This window comes from Carassius gibelio, chromosome B2 (genome assembly GCF_023724105.1).
Source record: "Carassius gibelio isolate Cgi1373 ecotype wild population from Czech Republic chromosome B2, carGib1.2-hapl.c, whole genome shotgun sequence".
In the NCBI taxonomy this organism is placed as follows: Eukaryota; Metazoa; Chordata; class Actinopteri; order Cypriniformes; family Cyprinidae; genus Carassius; species Carassius gibelio.
This window is the reverse complement of record NC_068397.1, coordinates 17,131,648-17,153,594: the sequence shown is the minus strand read 5'-3', so window position 1 is coordinate 17,153,594 and position 21,947 is coordinate 17,131,648. Positions and strand designations below refer to the sequence as shown.

Here is a 21,947-nt window from a genome sequence, read left to right as displayed (position 1 = left end):
AATTAAAATAGATTACAAACAGTCAATCCATCCTTATTACCCGGACCAAAGAGAATAGATTGATTAGATCTAAATGAAGGAAGGAGGAGACGTCAACACCTATAAAATCTGGATTAACAAATACTGTGCATTTGCTGAAATCATTATCTAATGAGTTAGATTTTATTTCATCGTTGTAAAATGCATATGTAAAAATCATGTATAGCACTTTTAAAAATCATAAACACTTTAGAGTGCAAAGTGATTAAACCATGTTTTGATGCACTGTATGAAACTTCTGTTTATTTTTTATTTTTCCTCACCCACCTCAAATCATGGAACAGAATGACATTGTTTGATATCGTGTATGATAAAACTGCACTATAAATATTGATGCTTTTCTAAACAGCTGCATTCGACTTATGGGAAAGAATAGCAGTGGGTGCAAATTTTGCTGATTAAAATGTATTTTGTTTCAGTCCTGATCAGTTTCAGGGTTGCTGGACTGAAGCAAAGCATAGCAAAAAGGTACACTAGCTGATAAAGAGGTGATTTATCATTTAAATTGAGGCCATAGATAACTACTTGATCATGCTTTGAGAATGTGCATGCTGGAAAATATAAATGATAGCATTAATAACAATAATGCACAGATTTGATTTCTCAAGCATATTTCTTGTTTCTCAAAGTCAGTAGAATTCCAGCAGTGCTAATTTCTTCTCTATCTGCAGGATTAACGCACCGGGGGAGACATATGAAATTACTGACTGGATTAACATTCACATTGTCTGTTTTACCTTGGGAAAACCTTGATACTTTTGAAAATAATCTTCATAATAAATGCATTTAACAGTATTTTCATAAAAGTGTCTCCTCGCGTGCTAGCAGCTACTGTATACTCATAATAAAGATTGAGCAGAAACGTTCTCTTGCGATCCTACATGTTTTATGTTGGATGCATGTCACCCCTGCACTTACAAATAAATTGAGCCTTTCCATCACAAGATCTGAAAGATTCTGCCATTTTTATTCGTGGAACCTCCAAACTGCACTATGATTTATGATGTAGTCCAATGTAATCTCACTTATAGAGGAATGTGGACCAGCTTTAACAGCCTTTTCACGGTTTTCTACATACTAAATGTCATGAAATGACAGCTGTCTAATTTATAGCATCAGATGCATGCTTTTGCCAACTCAGCATTCATTGTGTTTGTACAGCACGAAGCTTGTTTATATTAACATTTATTTTATCATATCTTCTCAATATCTAGTAAAGTCATTTTTCTTGTTAGTTGATGCAAGTGCAATATGCAGACAATAAAAAATGGACAATAAAAATTGTTGATAAAATGTAATGAGTTTAATCAATCATTACAAAAGCAAATAAAAAATTTAATGTAGAAAGTAAAATGAATGAGATGTATCTCATTAATCACTAAAAAGAGAGGGATCTAGGTTGCCAAAGCATCTCAAGAGAAGAAGCCCAGTTACAAAATACTATATCATGCATTTGCATGGTAAATACATCATAAGCAATAGCAAAGGTGAACCTGAGAGTAACTAAGTGTTGTAACATATTAAAAATAAACATAAGACTTTGCTTACAAATGTTAAAGCATGAGTATGTACTGATACGTATATACATATGCATATGATGAAACGAAACAAACAATCAACATACAAACCTAACTAAAACACAAAGGCAATTATCAAGAAAGGCTAGTCATAGTCACACAAATTTCCTCATTCACAATCAGTAATAATAGCCTATTAAAGTTGCTGTCAGGTATGATGTTAAGCAACATTACAGCCTTGTAACATTAGCGTTTCCTTATTATCAGGGTGTTTTACAAACGTAATCAGCACAACAGACTGCATTCATAGTAAAGGCACTGGTGGAGCAGCAATTCACAATTCAGAACTCGGATTTATTTTTACTAGTGTATAATTAACCTAAATGACCTGAGGTCAAATCATGATTACAGTATTTTATCAAATGGTAGTGGTGCTGCTCGGCTTCATGTTTAAATGGTGCGTTATCTGTGTGAGAGCTTGCAGTAAAGCATGATGCAATATCATCTGTAGCCTAGTTTGGACAATATCTAGCGTATTTTATTTATTCAACTCTCAGGTGACTGTAGAAACCCACTTAGAGTCTGACTCCTCATACAAACCCTCAGACAACAAAAGAGTGGAGATATAGGCCTACCCACATGCACTGCCACATGGGATACAATAGTCCACTGCTATATTGAAAGCTTGATAACAATGTTTAGACTTGATGAGCAGCACTGGACAGCACAGTACCTTAAAGGTTTCTTGCATTGAAATGGCTTGTGATTGGCCAAAATGGTAGGCTTTATTATATGTATCCTTCTAATACTGTAGAACATGAAAGAAGTCTAGTGAGTATGAATTTTTTTTTTTTTTTTGTTCTGGCAATATTTTTCATCCTTCAGGCTAGTATGTTATGCACCAACTATATCTTTTTTATATATATTATTCCAAGGACTTTTTCAGTCAACAACTTTATAATTGGACCATATTTGCCCAACTGCATGACTATTTGAAGCAAATGCATTGACAACCATTGCAATTTGCTGTCATTCAGCGTTTGTTTCTCTACAAAAGAACAATAACAAGCACCTAAATCTCAGCACGTCCTTAGTTTTACAGTCTGTTCTATTTCTATTTTTGAGCTTTTGAAAGAAAATATGAAATCTGTCAGACTCTGTTCCATGTGTTCCCGTATGCCCATATTTGGTAGTTCCTGTTTCCTGTTTTATTAAGTTCCATTTGTCTCAGCTGTGTTCTTTTAGTTATCCTTGATTATTCCTCACCAGTTTCTGTTCTGCCTGATTGTGTTTCATGTGTTTATAAACCCTGTGTTGTGACGGTTCCATCATCTGGTTTGTGATATTGATGTTGTGTTTCATGTGAGTTGTGCACTGCCTTGTGTCACACCTTTGGATTGTTTATTAAAGACTGTTTATTTTTTAGTTTATCCTCATCTTTGTTTTGCCACAGAAGGCGATCATGACACTACCGTATGGTAGTATAATGGACACGCTCTCAAAGCACCAGTTGTAAATCTGGGAGTTCGAGGAACTTTTAAGTCTGGGTTAGGTTAATTATATACTACATAGAATTTAACAGGACAGTGTAACATTTTATGTTGTGTGTATTTTTGAGTGTATTTAAAAAAAAAAAAAAGGTTTTTAATCAGTTTATTCAACTGTTTCTTCTTACATGGAACTACTGAACATTGATATAGAAGGTAAAAATGTATATCTAAATGTGTACAGAACAAAGTTCTGTAACAAAGAAATGTGATCTGTAAATATGTGTAAGTAGAAATGTTTGGATATTGGTACGTTCCCAGTATCTTTGCTAACAAATATATGTTCCAAGACATTTTTTGCTAATGTTCCAATTTAATTATAAAAAGTTAATTCAGGACAAGACAAAAACACAGTTTGGAAAATGGATTCATTGTGTACTCGCTTATTATATACATTTTTCTACATTTTGAACACAAACAAAGTTACGGACCGCAGCTCTGATTGGTTATTTTTTACCGGGAGCGATGGAGTTTCTACAAATGGCAATAGGACCACTGGGAGGAGCCAGAGGAGCTTGATTTTTTCACAGATTATCTGTCTCATATTCTACTGTCAGGACATAATGACCGGTTTAATAAATATGTAAAAAATATTTTTTTACAAAAGTTCCCTACAGCACCTTTAATGTTCTATGAACATTCAAATCAAGTGTGTTTTTAAGTGTTTTCATTTAAAATTTTAAATATAATTTGTTTTGTGTAAAAGTTAATGGCACATTACATTTTATCATTTAGCAAACACAGGTACGTTAATTTTGAATGTTGAAATTTGAAAGTTAATTTAAAATAATTAATTCCCAAATAAAACATTTCAGGAAAAAAAAAGCTTTCCATGAATGACATAAATGATAAATATTTATATCATGATATATATGAATGATATAAATACTCTTTTTGTGCTAAGATTGAGTACATTAGTACAGGCCAGAGAGCTCTGAATGCACATTCCATTAACATTACTGGAAGAATGTTTGTTCATAACTAAGAGAAATTTGCCAGAACATTATCCAAAGTTCTAAGAATGTTCTTTGTTAGCTGAATATTTGATTCGGCATTGATTTAGTTGAATAAAACTCAGCTACTGTGTGTTGCTTGAAGATGCACAACGATATAATTCCATTTTAAATTTGCTAGAAGATATTTTCATCAATTAAACAAAAATAGACAAATCAATAGTAGCTCGTTTTTTATTGAGCTATTTACATTCAAAACAACAACCATTTATCCAAAGGTAAGACCCTGATGGAAAACTGAATAGTAGCAGTTAACAGGTGAGTTCATACATAATAGAGTACCTGTTCGTATCTAGTATAACTTACTGTTGTCCATCTGTTACGTGATGGTTTTTTTTAGGCAGTAGTCCTAATGTTACTCTGCTATCTGGTTTTCAGGCTGATTGCCATTTTTCTCTGACCTAATAACATAACTTGTGTTAAATGTGCACTTGTAAATGGTTAAAGAGTTAATGCAGGCGTGGATAGCTTTGGTGAGGTGCTGATGGTAAATGTGCTGTGGCAGGCTGAAGGGTTAACGGCCGACTGCTCTTTTCCAGTGGGGAGTTTCTCTCTTGCCATTTCCCTGTAGTAAAGCAAGCTGAGCACTGGTCAGGGATGCCCACTGGCTCTCATTAAGAGATGCCAAATCATTATGGATCCCTTCCCTTCCTGCAAAGCTCCCCTAAACCTCTGGCGGCTCACGGCTGTGAGCTATCATTAGCAGATGACAAACCCCATTAGAGTATCCCCTCTCTGGGCTGGCGTGGATCTGACAAGACCTCTTTAGCCTTCAACCAGTTCAAAAGCAAAAAAAAAAAAAAAAAGGCATAAAAATAATTTTTGGTAAATACACCCATACGGAAAGTCAACAGCACTGAGATATTTCCACACTATCATGTATGCACATAGCCTGGCTTATATAGCCACTTTATTTTAAAAAAAAGAAACATGTGTGTGGCAATTTGTACTTCTGGTCTTCTGCTTCCAGTTATTTTAGCAGTGAAAAAAAAAACCTGATATGCTGCTTGATATTGCAAACTAGTATTTCTTATCATATGGTTTTAATACATTATCATATTCAACAACACTTTATTTAAAGATGTCTTTGTTACACATGGTACATATTCTTAATACAGTATTAGCACAAAATTATGCATGCAATAACCCTAGCCAAACCCTAATCCTAAACCTAACCACAGTTAGTACATTTATAAATTAATATTACTCAGTACTATTATAATATTACTTAAATGTACAATTACACTCATATTCATAAACAGACTGGTTTGTGGTTCAAATAGTTTTACCTTTTACTGCTCTTATTATTCTAGTAGCAGAGCAACTAATGAATCAGAGGTCCTGTACATTCACAGAATACTTCCATGTTGCAAAATAATGTGGATACAGACATGCAGTACATAAGAACAAGTTGGCTTTTTTCTTTAATTCCTTATTTTTGGAACTAGCTTTCTAAGCTACTTTTCCACAGAAGCTGGTATGGCAAATGGTATAATCATTAGGTGTGTATTTTGAATTGTGAAACTGTCTTTGTACCGTATGTAAGAAATCAATGCATGGAACTCTCTCTGCCTGCTTTATTTTAAAGCTTGTAGATCGAAAACCTTGTTATGGGGAGTTTGTGGTCTTTTCCATTTGGAATGCTTTGACTTCACAGTCCCACCCTGACGGCCCTCCACCCGACACCAGGTTTTAATTAGAGCAATTTGGATGGGACCAGCAGCCTAGCTTTCTCAGTCCCCACAAAGTCTTGCACGCCTACTAATTTAAAGGGATCTTGATGCCTGCAGGACTTTTATATCCTTCCAGGCAGAAGTGTGCAACGCATGCCCACTTTCATGTGGAAAACTTCACATGTGACAAAGAGACTTAGCTGCTAGTAATGTCGCCATTATTGAACCTCAGAGAGGTTTTCAAATGGGCCTTCAGACAGCATTGGTCTGTTTGAGCCTGGCTTCAAGTGTGTGCAGCAGCTGTGTACAGTCTAACCCTGAACCAATAAAGACTGTGAAGCCTTGTGTGCACACTTTGTGGTTGTGTACGTGTATGTGATGAGAGAGGGGGACTTGCAAGCCTTAATGCACAGCTGGGGTAAATTTACTCCAGGGGCAATAGCGAAGAAGGCCTGCTGTTTCCAAAGAGCCTGTGCAATGAAGTGTGCTTCCATTGTCTGGAAGTAGGGCAGTGGCACAATGAGGCCTGGACCTGAGAGACCATCTCACCTTGGCTGGAGAAAGCTGTTATGCTACAACCAGGCGATTCGCACAAAAATAAAAAAACTGAAAAAAATAATTACCTTTTTGGCGTCCTAGAATGTTTTGCAAAAAGCAATCTTGTTAGTAGGTTCACTAGCATTTTTAATGTGCTGAAATATTCAATGGACAATGCACAGTCAGTTGATCATTGTCTCAAAATACACCATGATGCAAAGCCTGAAGGAATTTATTTGTTTTTCTTCTATTCTGCTAACAGTAGGAAATATTTGACTGCTGAAAGCTGCAACTGACCTATCAGAAAGAAGAAGGATTTTTCAGTGAGTATTGGGAACATAGAATTAACATTTTATATTGAAATTATACTGAAAATCAAAAGATAACAGCTATCAGAATGTCTATTCCCCCAGTGCATTGCCCCACTTTCAGAGGACTTGCTCATTCTCCCGGGGGTCACCTTCACACTATAGCATAATCACATATGGCAGGTAGACATTGTCATCAGTGGAAGCCAGGGTCATGCCATCACAAGTGAGTGACAACTACATTCGTTTCACTGCTTCTCTTATCTGTACCTCTCCATCATAAATCACTGTTTTTTTTCTGTGGCCTGTCTGTCCACCCACTCAGTCCTGTGTTCTGGTCACCTCATGGGTTCAGAAAAAAATTAACTTGGAGGATGGGAAATAAGTCCGAAAATTAGTCTGTGTTATCTCGGTAGGATAGCGCAAGATTGTTTTGGCCAGCTACATGGAGCTTAAATTCTAGATGCTGTCAGTCACTATAAAACCATGAGATGGCCAGTGAATAACACTTTTTCTTTCTCATAATGTTTGAACAGTTGTTTTATGAAGGAATAATTGTTTGGAAATACATTTACAAGGTTTTAGGAAGCATGATCTTTATTGATTTTGACATTGGGATGAAATGTTCTACTTTACCTGAACTTACCTGAACTTTACCTGAAGGCAAATGTACCATTTCATTACATTTTTACTTTATTTTGTCAAAATCCCATCACATTCACCCTCAAAACCCCCAAACCATATTTCATATAGATTTAAATATATGTTAAACTTTTAAATACCTGTGCATATAAATAAATATACAGGAGCATCTCAATAAATTAGAATGTTGTGGAAAACTCATTTATTTCCGTAATTCAACTCAAATTGTGAAACTTGTGTATTAAATAAATTCAAAGCAAACAGACTGAAGTATTTTAAGTCTTTGGTTCTTTTAATTATGATGATTTTGGCTCACATTTAACAAAAACCCACCTATTCACTATCTCAACAAATTAGAATCTTTCATAAGATCAATAAAAATAAAATAAACATAAAAACATTTTTAGTGAATTGTTGGCCTTTTGGAAAGTATGTTAATTGACTGTAAATGTACTCAATACTTGGTAGGGGCTCCTTTTGCTTTAATTATTGCCTCAATTCGGCGAGGCATGGAGGTAATCAGTGTGTGGCACTGCTGAGGTGGTATGGAAGCCCAGGTTTCTCTGACAATGGCCTTCAGCTCATCTAAATTTTTGGTCTCTTATTTCCCATTTTCCTCTTGACAATACCAGCTTTTTGAAGATGCTGATTTCATTTATGGGGTTCAGGTCTGGTGAGTTTGCTGGCCAGTCAACCAAACCAACACTATGGTCATTTAACCAGCTTTTGGAGCTTTTGGCAGTGTGGGCAGGTGCCAAATCCTGCTGGAAATTGAAATCAGCATCTTCAAAAAGCTGGTCAGCTGAAGGAAGCATGAAGTGCTCCAAAATTTCTTGGTAAATGGGTGCAGTGACTTTGGTTTTCAAAAAACACAATGGACCGACACCAGCAGATGACATTGCACCCCAAATCATCACAGACTGAAACTTAACTTAACTGAAACTTAAGTACTTTAAGCAACTTGGGCTATGAGCTTCTCCACCCTTCCTCCAGACTCTAGGACATTGGTTTCCAAATGAAATATAATATCTTGCTCGTCTGAAAAGAGGACTTTGGACCACTGGGAACAGTCCAGTTCTTCTTCTCCTTAGCTCAGGTAAGACACCTCTGACATTGTCAGTGGTTCAGAAGTGGCTTAACAAGAGGAATACGACAAGTGTAGCTGGTTGTGTGGTGGCTCTTGATGCCTTGACCCCAGCCTCAGTCCATTCCTTGTGAAGTTCACTCAAATTCTTGAATCGATTTTGCTTGACAATCCTCATAAGTCTGCAGTTCTCTCGGTTGGATCTTTTTCTTCCACACTTTTTCCTTCTTCTCAACTTTCTGTTAACATGCTTGGATACAGCACTCTGTGAACAGCCAGCTTCTTTGACAATTAATGTTTGTGGCTTATCCTCCTTGTGAAGAGTGTCAATGATTGTCTTCTGTCATTTTGCAACTGTCAGATCATTAGTCTTCCCCATGATTGTGTAGCCAAGTGAACCAAACTGAGAGACCATTTTGAAGGCTCAGGAAACCTTTGTCTTAAGTTGATTAGCTGATTGGTATGTCACCATATTCTAATTAGTTGAGATAGTGTTTTTTTTTTTTGTTAAATGTGAGCCAAAATCATCACAATTAAAAGAACCAAAGACTTAAACTACTTCAGTCTGTTTGCATTGAATTTATATAATACATTTACATTTACATTTAATACATATACATTTAATACATTTGAGTTGAATTACTTAAATTAACTTTTCCACAACATTCTAATTTATTGAAATGCACCTGTATTTTCAAGAAACATTAGTCATGACCTGACAGAAGCAAGTTATTAATTTAAAAATATACCTCTTTTGTGAAAACATTTTGTCAACATTTTCAGATAGGCCTTTTAAAGAAAAAAAAACAGGCTAATTTTAAATAATTCCTTATTACACAAGCTTTTGTGCTTTTCAACTTTGTAGCTTCATAATACATGTTTTGTCAGAATTGCACAATACATTGCAGTCTGCATTTTCCCCCTTCAAAACTTAATGTGGTAAAATGAATTAACAAGCAATTGGACTTTCCTTTTATTAAACGTTGACGTTGCTAAAAAGAACATTATTTTGTCTATTTGGTGTAATGTGATGTGTTTATGTGGTTTAAGGTAAAAAATTAAAGGTTCTTTCTCTGTGTCAGGAACGCCAGTGCAGTGATGGAGAGATTGTATGTGTAATACTGACATCCAGCGTTAGGCCTACTTCTACTACATCAGTCGACGTGTTTATGCCCATAGGCTCGACAATCAGGAAATATCGTTTTAATATGAGCTTGAGCTTTGCCTCCATCTCCGTGTCGTTATCTAGAACACAAATTCATTTAAGCTGAAAAACGGATTGCTTTTGAAAAACAAATACCGGAAAATAATAGACAAGAAAAATTCAAACAGCTAACTTCCTGCCACACTCAATATGGAAGACTTCTGCAACCACACTTGAACTTTCGGTATCAACGAGACGTAGTGACGTTCTTGGCAAAAGAAACCAAAACTGGCTTAATGACATATAAACTTAAGCGATGGAAGAAGCAACAGATATGATTTGCCGCTTTTATTGTAAAATTACTTGACGCTGAGTGCATGAGCGGTGCTCGTGCAGTTGGAGGATGTCGCGCGTTACAGCTGATCTGGAGTATCAAACACTTCTCGAGGTAGGTTTACTGTCAACACTAGCGAGGCATCTATGGTTTACAAGACTGTAATTGTTCATGAGATAATAAGCTAAGTACCTGTAACTACTTCAGTATTAAGGAGGACATACTGAACTAGATATTTTAATATAGTTGTCAGGTCTGAATTCATTATAAAGTCCCTTATATACAATATTGTTTCTCCTTTCAGAATCTTCTCTCATATTGTAAACATTGTTTTAGCAGTGATGATTAATACCATGTTACCACACTTTTGTTGAAAACACAATAGCTGTAGGCTAGTAACGATGGTGTAGGTCACCATGTTAAATTTGTCTTGTTGAGATAATGGTCTATCAGGATCATCTTGTTTACTGATGATGACCATCTCCATATTTCCTCAATAGTGTAATTACTGTTTCCCAAAAGAGGTGCTTGATGAAATCAAAGACGTGTCTGCAGATTTCCCACACCTGCAGCTATATGTGGACTGTTACCGTAAGTTTATCTTTGAAAGCACTCCAGAGGTCTGGCAACAGATATCTGTGAACCTGTGTAGTTTAATTAATTAGCAGTAGTTACATGGATTAGAGTGTGGCTGTCATTTCACTGTATGGGAATTAATAATTGGGGCTAGTTGTCATATTAGGAAAATTGTTACAAAGCTGTCCTAATAACTAGGTCAAATCAAATTTTTATTTAAAACTCAAACTAAATGTATAATGCTTGTGAATTCTGAACTAAAACTGAAACCTCAATACCATATCACATTTTTGCAATAGCAGTGAAGACAGCAAAACCACAAGGGCAGACGGTGCATGCAGAGAAAAGTCAAAAAACAATTTGAACAAAATTGATTTCAACTCTTTTGTTTCCCAAAACACTAGTTTCTATGTTACTTCTACATGTTTCTTTAAGAACAGCAAACATGGAACATGAAATGCCATGAATTTCTCTGTGTGTTATAATTACTGTTTATACATTATACATGGCTCTACATTGGTTTCTTTTTCTCTAAACTATGTTCAATACCATATTTGTTACCAAGTCATAATGCTTCTTTCAGAAATATTTTATGAAAAGAAAGTTTAAAGGAAGCATTTAATTAGAATCGATTATTTGATTACTTAGACAATGAATACATTTAATTATAAATGTCTCTAATGTCATTTGAGCAGTTTAATGGGTCCTTGCTGATTAAATATTTTATTTATTAATATTTCATTCAGTTGTGTGTTTAGTTATATTTTTTCTTTTATTTATCTGGCTCCAGAGTCCAAACTTTTGAATGGTAATGTAGTTATCGTTACAGTTTCGTTTCGTTGGTATGAAAGGGCCTAGTTTGTGCCTATACTGGAATAGATTTACACTGTACACTGTTAAATATTCATGGGTGTATGGACAGACAAGTCCCTGTCTCCTATATAATCCACAAATATTCTTTCAAAACAACTGTAACTGCTATGTAGACTTTTTGCTTACTGTGCACATTTTCTTGAATGTGTATTTCCTGAGTTTGTTTCTATTCTCTTTCTACAGTCTATCCCAATAAAGATAAAAAGAGGTTGGTTCATCTGGGTGGCACCGTTCCTGTAACATATGAAGGTAACTTGGATTCATTAGCTTTACTGTAACCTGTAATTAATCTCTTCCAGAGTCTGTAATTGCTTTCCACCAATTGAAACTCATTAAATATGTATAATGTTGTTACAAAGATGCTACGTACAACATTCCAGTTTGCATCTGGATCCATGAGACCCATCCCAAAAACCCACCCAGGTGTTTTGTCTGCCCTTCACCCTCCATGATCATCAATGCTAAAAGCAGCAGTGTTGATGCCAACGGTCGCGTTCTTCTCCACTGTCTTAGCAACTGGAAGATTGTAAGTGTAGTTATTGCACGTTGACTTATTTGAAGTTAATCATTTTAATATTTCACTCTGGATTTAAATGTTTGATTTCCAGGGCTGGTCAAACTTGTCGATAGTTTTGGAAGAGATGATTGCCGCCTTTCAACGTGAAACTCCTCTTTTTGCCACCTATCCAGTCCGAAACCCTCCAATACATCCTCAAGCAAAACACCTGCCAGCTGATCTTGTAGTTCAACCGAATCCTGTGTCATCCTGTGGCAGGTCAGTGCTTGTTTGAGTTTCAATTCAGTTATTCTTATCAAAAGCATTCGACACTAGTCTCTCAGTTAAGTATCTCTCAGGATACTTATGTAATCTTCAGTCTTTCTTTTTGTTTGTTTGTGCCGCAGCTGGCCTCATACAGGAAGCAGTTCAGTGCATAAAATGTCAACAGCTCAACATGGAGCATCCATCTCATCTGTGCCTCAGCATGCCAGCAACAGTAAACATTGATTTTCTGCTGAATAGTAGTCCTGCATGAATTGTTCACTAGATTTTCAGTTTTCTAAAAAAATAAATAAAAAAATTGCACTCTCTATATACCAATTTTAGTATCACTGAGATACTATTATCATTTTGAATATGTTGAATTAGTTTTTATTTTATTTTTATTAGTATTTAATTATTAGTTTTCCTTTAGGAAGTTTGTGTGTGTGTGTGTGTTTCTTTTTTTTTATGTCCATACAAATTTTGTTCAGTTATTTTAGTACATCCAGTTGAACTAAATGAAAATGAGAAATGTTGTGAAATATATATTATGTTTAAAAAAATGTTTTTTCAGTTTATATATTATATATATATATAATACAGTATTATTTTTAGATTTTATTTTACATATTAAGATTTATTTTATTTTAATTAATGAAAAATGTTATTTGCAGTAAATAGAAGGCATTTTGTGCCAAATGATCACCACAGCTGAGTGTGTCAGAGCATGTATGAATTTATGATCTTTAGTGGGTTGGTAGACCTAGCTGAAATCTCCATCTTGGAAGCAGAAAGCATGCTGATCTAATACAATGTTTACATTTATTGGTTTAAATAGTTTCAGACTTTCATTTTCTATTCCTGGCTAACCATAAGGTTTCTTTCCCTAGGCCTACCCAAGAGTACAAAGTCCCAGATGAAGCTGAATCGAGCCAGTGAAACAGAGATGAGCGGTGTAAGGAGATCATACACGCAAGAGCTGCTGGATTTCGGGATCACATTTGGTGCACAAGCTTTGGAGGCTAACCACCAAACAAACCCATTTATTTCTCCTGCCTCAGGTAATATGTTTTTTTTATTTTATTTATTATTATTCAGCTGTAATATTTTAAAACCCCCTTCTTAATTTTTTTTAATTAATTAAGGATTATCTCTGCTTCAGCTCCCACCAGCAATGCTTCTAATGTTGATGACATAGACGATCAGTTCAAAAGCCTTCAATTACAAAGAGTTGTCAACATGTACCAGTTGAGCACCAGGGAGAGAGGTAAATCACACATCATTTAGCAGTGTTTTTAAAGACTTCATGAAGTGAGTAAAAAATTGAAGTTTTGGGGAGACAAAATTAACTTCTTGCCGGTGTTTTAATTTATCTTTTTTCCATAAATGAGTAGAGGTGGGCGATATGACCAAAATCGTATATCACGATATGAGAAATTATATATCTCGATAACAATATATATCTTGATATACTTATTTTTTTCTTTTAATAAGGTTTTTTATGATATTTAATACCATAGATACAATTTTCATAATCCTTGTCACGAATTTCAATATCAATCTAATACAATAAAAAAAAAACTCAAGCTCACTGGAGATACATAAATAGTCAGTGATGAAATAAGAACAAGAAACTAATTACAAGCAACAGGACAAAAACTATGATAAATAAGAAGCACATTGGGTAAATGAATTAGTCTTCACTGTGTAAGTTATATCTATCTATCTATCTATCTATCTATCTATCTATATATATATATATATATATATATATATATATATATATATATATATATATATATAGTACAGACCAAAAGTTTGGAAACATTACTATTTTTATGTTTTTGAAAGAAGTTTCTTCCGCTCATCAAGCCTGCATTTATTTGATCAAAAATATAGAAAAAACCAGTAGTATTGTGAAATATTATTACAACTTAAAATAATAGTTTTCTATTTGAATATACTTTAAAAAAATGTATTCCTGTGATGCAAATCTGAATTTTCAAGCATCATTACTCCAGCCTTCAGTGTCACATGTAACATCCAGTCTATCACATGATCATTTAGAAATCTAATATTCTGATTTATTATGATTGTTGGAAACAGTTCTGCTGTCTAATATATTTGAAGAATAAAAGGTTAAAAAGAATTGCATTTATAAAAAAAAAAAAAAAAACTAATAATATATTTTCTTTACTATCACTTTTTATCAATTTAACACATCCTTGCTGAATAAAAGTATTGATTTTGTAAATAAAAAAAGAAAGAAAAAACAAATTACTGACCTCAAATTACTGACCAGTAGTGTATATTGTTATTACAAAATATTTATATTTTAAAAACATAGCTTTTTTATTTCATTTTTTTTTTAACTTTTTATTCATCAAAGTATCCTAAAAAAGTATCACGTGTTCTGAAAAAAATATTAAGCAGCAGAACTGTTTCCAACTTTGATAATGAATCATCATATTAGAATGATTTCTAAAGGATCATGTGATAAAGATCCTAAAAATGTAGCTTTGCATCACCAAAATAAATGATAATTTAAAGTATAATAAATGTAAAAACAATTATTTTAAATTGTTATAATATATCACAATGTTACATTTTTTTCTGTATTTTTGATCAAATAAATGCAGGCTTGATGAGCAGAAGAAACTTCTTATATATATATATATATACATACTCTTTGACAGTTTATAAGGCATAGTTAAAAATCAATGAAGAAAATAAATAGGATTTTACTTCCAGAACCCAACTGTTGCACACGAAAGCACTACAAAGTAGCAAATCAAGCAGCTTAAATATGTTCGACACACATCCTGATGTAGTCAGAAGTACATTAACACTGGAATCAGTTTCAGCGGATCTTTAAAGAAAATATAAATGAGCTTGACATCTAGTTGCTGGATGCTCTTTTCATTGTCTGAATTTAATATTTGTATTAGGCATATGTTCAGCATAATATGCAAGTGATTAAACTGTTTTTCCAGTTTGTACTGGGGCCTCTTACACTGAACTAATACAGACTTTGATCTTTTCATAAAGATGTGTGGCATGATTGGGGTGGTGGAGTTCATTCAGGGTTAGTGGATGAGCATCACAAGGTGGTGGTGAGCGGGCTTCCTGTGGGCGTCTCTCCCAGCAAGATGAAGAACAAGCTCACTATCTTCTTCCAGCGGAGGCAGAACGCGGGCGGAGAGGTTCTGGATGTCAAGTACCCTGCAGGACAGCCAGACCAGGCCTGGGTGCTCTTCAGACACAAAAGAGGTACTATGGGACATCACTAATAACCTCCACTAAAGAAAAAATTATTATTTCAATTAAATGTTTAGTGGTCTTTTTGGGTTTTTGTTTTTGTTTTTTCAGATGCAGAGCATGCTGTGAGGAATCCTGACAGGGTGATTACTATTAATGAGCAGCAATTTCCTATTCAACTGAAGAGGTTTAAAGATATAGAGGTAAGAGGGGGCAAAATCAGGATAGCCCTTCACCGTTTTTTTAACTCACTCATTTTGTACAGGATTGCACTACACAAAAAACCTCCTACTCTCAGATCCCAGGTGGAGTCCAAGGTGAGAAAGCTGAAATGTTTAGGAGCATCTTGAGTCTGGAAGGGTGCAGTTTCAGCTCCACAGATGTCCTGGAAGCAGTGCAGTCGTGCCGAGACCTCCCCTCAGCCCTTAAATATCTCTGCCATGATTGCCCTATATGCCAGGAGCAAGTGTCTTTCAACAGGGTGAGAATAAATGAATTGTGTTCTTGACCTAACAATATGGAGCCACATCTACCTCAGATTATTATGCATTATATGGTTTTATCATCATTAGATTTTTATAATTTTTATAATTTTTTTGAAATTAATACTTTTATTCAGCAATGGGTGCATTCATTTGATGAAAATGGTAACAGTAAATATTTGTAATGTCACAAAAAATATCACATTTTCCACAAAAAAATATTAAGCAGCATAACTAGTTTCAACATTGAAAATAAAGATGTTTCTTGAGCACCAAATTGGCACATTATAATGATTTCTGAAGACTGGAGTAATGGCTGCTGAAAATCTGGCTTTGCCATCACTGGAGTAAATTACATTTCAAAATATATAAAAATAGAAAGCAGATATTTTTAAGCTGTAGAAATATTTAACAGTAATAATTTCATTTTATAATGTATTTTAAATATAATATATGCAGCTTTAGTTCTCATGAGTGACTTTTAAAAATATTGTTTATTATCAAATTAAATTATTACAATATAATGAAACTATTGTGATAGTATTTAATATAAATCTCTCTCTCTCTCTCTCTCTCTTTCTTCAGATGGTTACCATGACACACTGCTCTTGCACATTCTGTGAGAGCTGTTTTAAGAAGTACTTCTCCTCTGTGATTATGGAGAAGAATATAGTTCATGCTGTGTGTCCCCTCTGTAATCTTCCTGATGTACAAAGAGGCCGCAGGGAGGAGTCTATGGAGTACTTCAGTTTACTCGACACACAGGTGTGGAGCACCAAACATGTTTTTTCGGACCATATGAAATTGAATATAGAATATTAATAACTGTAGATCATTCTGTATCTGTAGATCAGGTATTATTTGGAGCCCCAGATCCATGAGCTCTTCCAGAGGAAGCTCAGAGACCAGGCACTGCAGGAAATGCCCAACTTCCGTTGGTGTGCACATGTAAGTTCTGTTATTCGCAGATACTTTATACAGTATAATTTCAGGTCTGACCATGATAGTGATTTATGTCTGCTTATATTTTTGTAAAGTCATCCTTATTTTTTAGTGTTCCTTTGGGCTCCTTCATGAAGCAGACAGGCTGAGAATGGATTGCCCCAGCTGTAGGAAAAGCACATGCATTCAATGTAAAAAGCCGGTAGGTTTACATCATATGCCTTAGTCTTACAACATAAGTGTGTGATTTTTGTCTGTCATATAAAGTTCTGGGATGCAAGCTATTAAACTCAATATTCTGTATAAATATTAACTTAGCAATTAATGAAAACCAATATTTACACAACCGTTCAAAAGTTTGTGGCCAGTAAGATTTTATCAATAGTAAACTTTTGATTAAAAGTGATAGTAAAGACATTTATTTACTGTTTACATCTTTGATAATAATAAGAAATGCTTCTTGATTGTAATAGAATTTTACCATATTACTATTTTTGAATAAATAAATCCAGCCTTGTTATTTTAGAAATGTAAAAAAAAAATAATAATATTAATAATGTTTCCCAATATTACTGTGCTTTTGATGGCAGTGCATATATAAATGCGTTACTAAAAATAGTTTGTGGGACATTTAGACAGACATTCTAGAAATGTTATAATGTTCATGTGGCTCAGTGGTAGAGCATTGCGTTAGCAGCACAAAAGGTTGTGGGTTCGATTCCCAGGGAACACACATGCTGGTAATAAAATGTATAGCCTGAATGCACTGTAAGTCGCTTTGGATAAAAGAGTCTGCTAAATACATAAATGTAAATTAAATGTAGAATTTGGGTCTTTGAGTATGTCAGCCAGGCAAGTAAACTCCTGAACTAAACAATCCTTACTGTTGAGCCCCTGCATTGTGCTGGTGCTTGTAATCTCATATTTATGGAGGCTGTTGATCTGGATGTTTGTTGTCTAGTGGGCTCCACAGCATGAAGGAATCTCATGCGAGAAGTTCAAAGAGTGGGAGCAACTCAACAGCCCCGCATACCAAAACTCAAGGCTGGAGCAGCTTCTCAGCAGGAACAAAATAGGTCAAACAAAAAACACTCACTGAAGGTTCTTGGTTCAAAGTGTTTTTTTGGAACTTTCCCAGGTTGTAACGTTCTCCTTGCTCCTTTCAGACTGTCCAAAATGCAAATTTCGCTTCTTCCTGGCCAGAGGAGGCTGTTTGCATTTCAAATGCACTCAGTGCCAGCATGAGTTCTGTGGAGGCTGCAGTCAGCCATTTAAACAAGGCTCTGTAAGTTTAGTTCTCTCAGCAGTCGTCATTATAGTTACCACAGAGCTCTGTATCAGAGCATATGTTGTCCTTGCAGGCCTGTAATTTTTCTAACGAGTGCGGAGCTAAGGGGTTACATGCTCATCACCCTCGAAACTGCCTTTATCATCTGAGAGACTGGAGTGTCCCAAGATTACGGACCCTGCTGCAGGTGACACAAATCTTTACTGTGGTCTAGCATAAACAGGAAGCCCCCATTATACCCTGCCACAGTAAAACTGGCTAAACTACTCTTATTTATGTTTTCAGCACTATGGGGTATCACATCCCCTCATGTTCAGCCCCAAAAATACAGCGGGGAGATACTCTAAAGGTACATTTTTTGTTTTGACATGTGAATATAGTATGTTCAGATTAATTATGCACCAAAACGTTGGCCCAAACAATATTAATTTCACTGCATTTAGATATGTCACAGTACAGTTGAAATACAGTACGTTTATGTGTCTCTTGTAGGGATTTGTGGTGTAATGGAGGTCCAAGAATCAGGAGCTGTGAAGGAGGAGCCATGTGGACGCCCAGCACTCCCAGAGTACAGTGGTTACTGCACGTAAGGAATGCTCGTTCTTTATTATTCACCATACTGTGTTCTTGCATAAGTACACCAAACTCAAGAGATTTTCTCAAATGTTATGTTCACTTTTAGGGTACATTATAAAGAGTGTCTGGTGGAGCTAATAAACAACAATGCACTAGATCCTGTGGTGCTGTTAGATGGTGTAGAGTTGAGGGCAGAAATGGACCGCTGGAAAGTGCCAGTCCCAGACAAGCAGCCTTTAGAACCGGATCGACGGTACGAGGACAGACTTCGGCAGGTCAGTCTGTAAAAGTAAAGCATCATTTGCGCACTGTATTGTTAAACTGTCAAATCCTGTTATTTGAGATGATAACAGTTATTTCAATCAGAGCATAAACCATATCTTGTGTATTGCGTAAATGTAAGTTTTATAGAGCGGTCCACACAATTATTTGGGTGGTGGTGGTGGGGTGGGGGTGTTAACCACACCAAACTACTGAATGCACCATTAAAGTTGCCCCTATTATGCCATTTTTACAGTTCCTAATATTGTTTTGGGAGTCTTAAATAATAGGATTACATGCATGCAAGGTCCAAAAACACTTTATTTTTCTAAGAATATGCATTCATTATCACCTCATTTTCCAGCAATTCTCAAACAATTTGTTCAGAGCAGTTTAAAGATTCCGTCTCTCTAAACCCCTCCTTTACGTGAGCCTGCTCTGCTCTGATTGGTCAGATGGCCTAGTCTGTTGTGATTGGTCTACGGTGTACAGCTATGTCAGAAACCAGTGTTGTCATGTCTGCAGCTTCCCGCAGAATTGGGCGACTTTATCATTGTTGTAGCGTGTTGGTTTTCATCTCAGCGGGTCAAAGAGACCCTGATAACATTATATTTAATGCAAATTTTACCCTTTTACCCTGGAACGCGGTTTTTAATGGGGAGCCCCCGTCAAAATGCAATTTGGTTAGTTTTGAGCTAGTTTTGGGTAGCAATTAGGTGGGTTTTGTTGTGAACAACTTGCAACCCTTTCGGAAACAATGTGCGTATTTCAAAAGTTCTTTTGAGTAACAATAATTTAAAATAGTAATTTTCAATTCTCAATAGAAAACATAAACATCTATAAATTATCAGGTTATAAATTAACAGGATACTGATCCATCTTTTAACAGCAAGCATTTTGTGAATCCCGCATTGAACCCCCTGAGATTAGAGAAGCAGTCGGCAGTAATATTACGTGTTTGTGGGCGGGGTCAAGTTCACGGCCAGCCAACATAGAACATAGGCGCACATTATGCAAATGTGTTACCCTGTGACTTGTAGCCGTCACGGAAGTGGGATTCGAATTACTAATGACTCGTTTAGGTTATACTGAGTCCATTCTTTATTTTTCGGGAGGCAATAACTTTATTTATCGTGCATTTTTAGCCTTACAACTTTGCGGATAGTTTACATTCACATACAGCTGTATTAAACACTGCATAAAAGGCAGTGTTGGAAATGGCATAATAGGGGCACTTTAAAAAGATTACATATTAAAATATTAAATATTTTATATATTTGTAATTATTTTGAGATTTTAAATATTCTACCTAGCAATATTTGTTTAACAATCAATTCAATTCAATTAAAATCATACATACAATGCACATAGGTTAACACTGTTACATTGAAATGATGTGTATGACGATTAAGTCAGTAAAAGTGATGATGTGACTGCCATTCCCAAATAAAGTGTTTGTCCTCCCTTCTCTCCTTTAAAACCTTTTAAAATAAAAAATGTTCTTTGAATATAACTTCAGTTGTCGGTCTGTAAATTGTACCTTGTTATGGACATGTTTATCTGAATCACTTCTGTATCTCTAGCCTAACTTAGTAATATATAAGCAACCTCTATCTATTACTTGCAGCCTTAGTGTGTTTACTGTGCTTACATGTTGATGTTTATTTGGTTCTGTTCCTTAAACTTGACTTTGAAAAGTAACCTTGGGTGTTGAAAAGGTGCAATTTAAAAATGATTATTATTATCATTATCCTTTCAGATCTTAAAACAGAGGGTTAGTCTGTCCAGTGGGGCAGCTACTGGATTGACGGCAGCTGCTCCTCCCACACCGCCCCCCTCTTCTCCTCCTGCGGTTGGAGCTCCATGGTTCTCCATCTTAAACCGGGCAGTTCCTGAGGACTCCCAGCATCTACTGCTGCTGACTGATTGAAGGGTACATGGACTGAATGTGCAACCCTGCTGTCATTGTTAACACTAACATAGTGACCAAATTGTTTTTCCAATACATTATTATGAAAAAAGTAGGTCTTTCTTACCTCCACACAAATTTAATTGTAATGCCAGGGGGAAATCATGCTGAAGAATGAGCAGAGCAACCAGCAATGATGCAGGAATTTTATCAGTTTTTTACAATATGAGAATTAACGTTTCTGTATCATACTTAATAAATTTACAACACATAAGCTTGTGGCTTTCAGAACTACTCAAGTTCTCTAATTGTTGGCAGTGAGGATCTACTTGCTCTAACTGTTTGATATAGATTGTGTATTAAATCAGCTTTATACAGTATATGCATTATACTGGGCACAAGTTTGCACTTTTGGACCCTGTGAAACGGGTATTAGCATGATTCATAAGACGTGTGAGAGGTTATATTTTGCTGGTATGGTAATTTTACTGTGTGAATAACTGTGAATATAAACAACTATTTTCTCACAGTCTCAATTTTTCTGTTTACAAAAAGCCTGGCCATTAACACTTAGCCTGGCGATTGTGTGTGTATTTCCAGCCGCTTCGATTAATTGTGCTTTTGTTTTGCATTTCAATTTATTTGGTTGAGCTTTTTTCCAAGACAGTTGGCACTAGGAATGTAATTTTTTTGTAATATCTCTCAGTTTTAGTTGCTCCAGACACAAAATAGCGATTGTGTGTGTATTTCCAGCCGCTTCGAATAATTGTGCTTTTGTTTTGCATTTCAATTTATTTGGTTGAGCTTTTTTCCAAGACGGTTGGCACTAGGAATGTAATTTTTTTGTAATATCTCTCAGTTTTAGTTTAGTAGTTGCTCCAGACAGCCGTTCTTTGGCTCTTTTGTGCGGAGGAAGGTTATATTATGAGTGAGTCATTGATTCATTTACTCAGTTGATTTATTCACTGATTCGTTCAGGAACGACACTATTTTTCAGAATTTAGTGTTGCGAATATAGCAACTTTTTTTCTACAAAAATCAACTTCTTGATCTGGACAAAGCTTATCTGACACATCTGTACTGCCCTGCGAGCATGTTTTATAATCCAAGTGATCATTTCATATGTAAATATAGTCTTAATCATTCCATAAGCATGGTCTGTATCTGTTTTTTTATGGCGATTT

General features: G+C 35.4%; 1 protein-coding gene across 2 annotated transcripts; it reads left to right on the top strand.

The window, feature by feature from the left end:
* Positions 1-9,534: 9,534 nt before the first annotated feature.
* Positions 9,535-21,914, top strand: si:dkey-181m9.8 (uncharacterized). Of its 2 annotated transcripts, none has more exons than XM_052549197.1 (21): positions 9,535-9,952; positions 10,339-10,429; positions 11,471-11,536; positions 11,668-11,813; positions 11,896-12,062; positions 12,191-12,282; positions 12,938-13,108; positions 13,210-13,314; positions 15,096-15,317; positions 15,417-15,508; positions 15,604-15,786; positions 16,373-16,552; positions 16,637-16,735; positions 16,842-16,931; positions 17,691-17,805; positions 17,896-18,014; positions 18,091-18,204; positions 18,303-18,366; positions 18,510-18,603; positions 18,700-18,868; positions 20,614-21,914. In XM_052549197.1, exons 1-21 carry the CDS (start codon positions 9,908-9,910, stop codon positions 20,782-20,784), a joined length of 2,595 nt encoding a protein of 864 aa, XP_052405157.1. In that variant the 5' UTR covers positions 9,535-9,907; the 3' UTR covers positions 20,785-21,914. The 2 variants fall into 2 exon arrangements, with proteins under 2 accessions (XP_052405157.1, XP_052405155.1); XM_052549195.1 differs by having other exon boundaries at positions 9,536-9,952; positions 11,647-11,813.
* Positions 21,915-21,947: the final 33 nt, after the last annotated feature.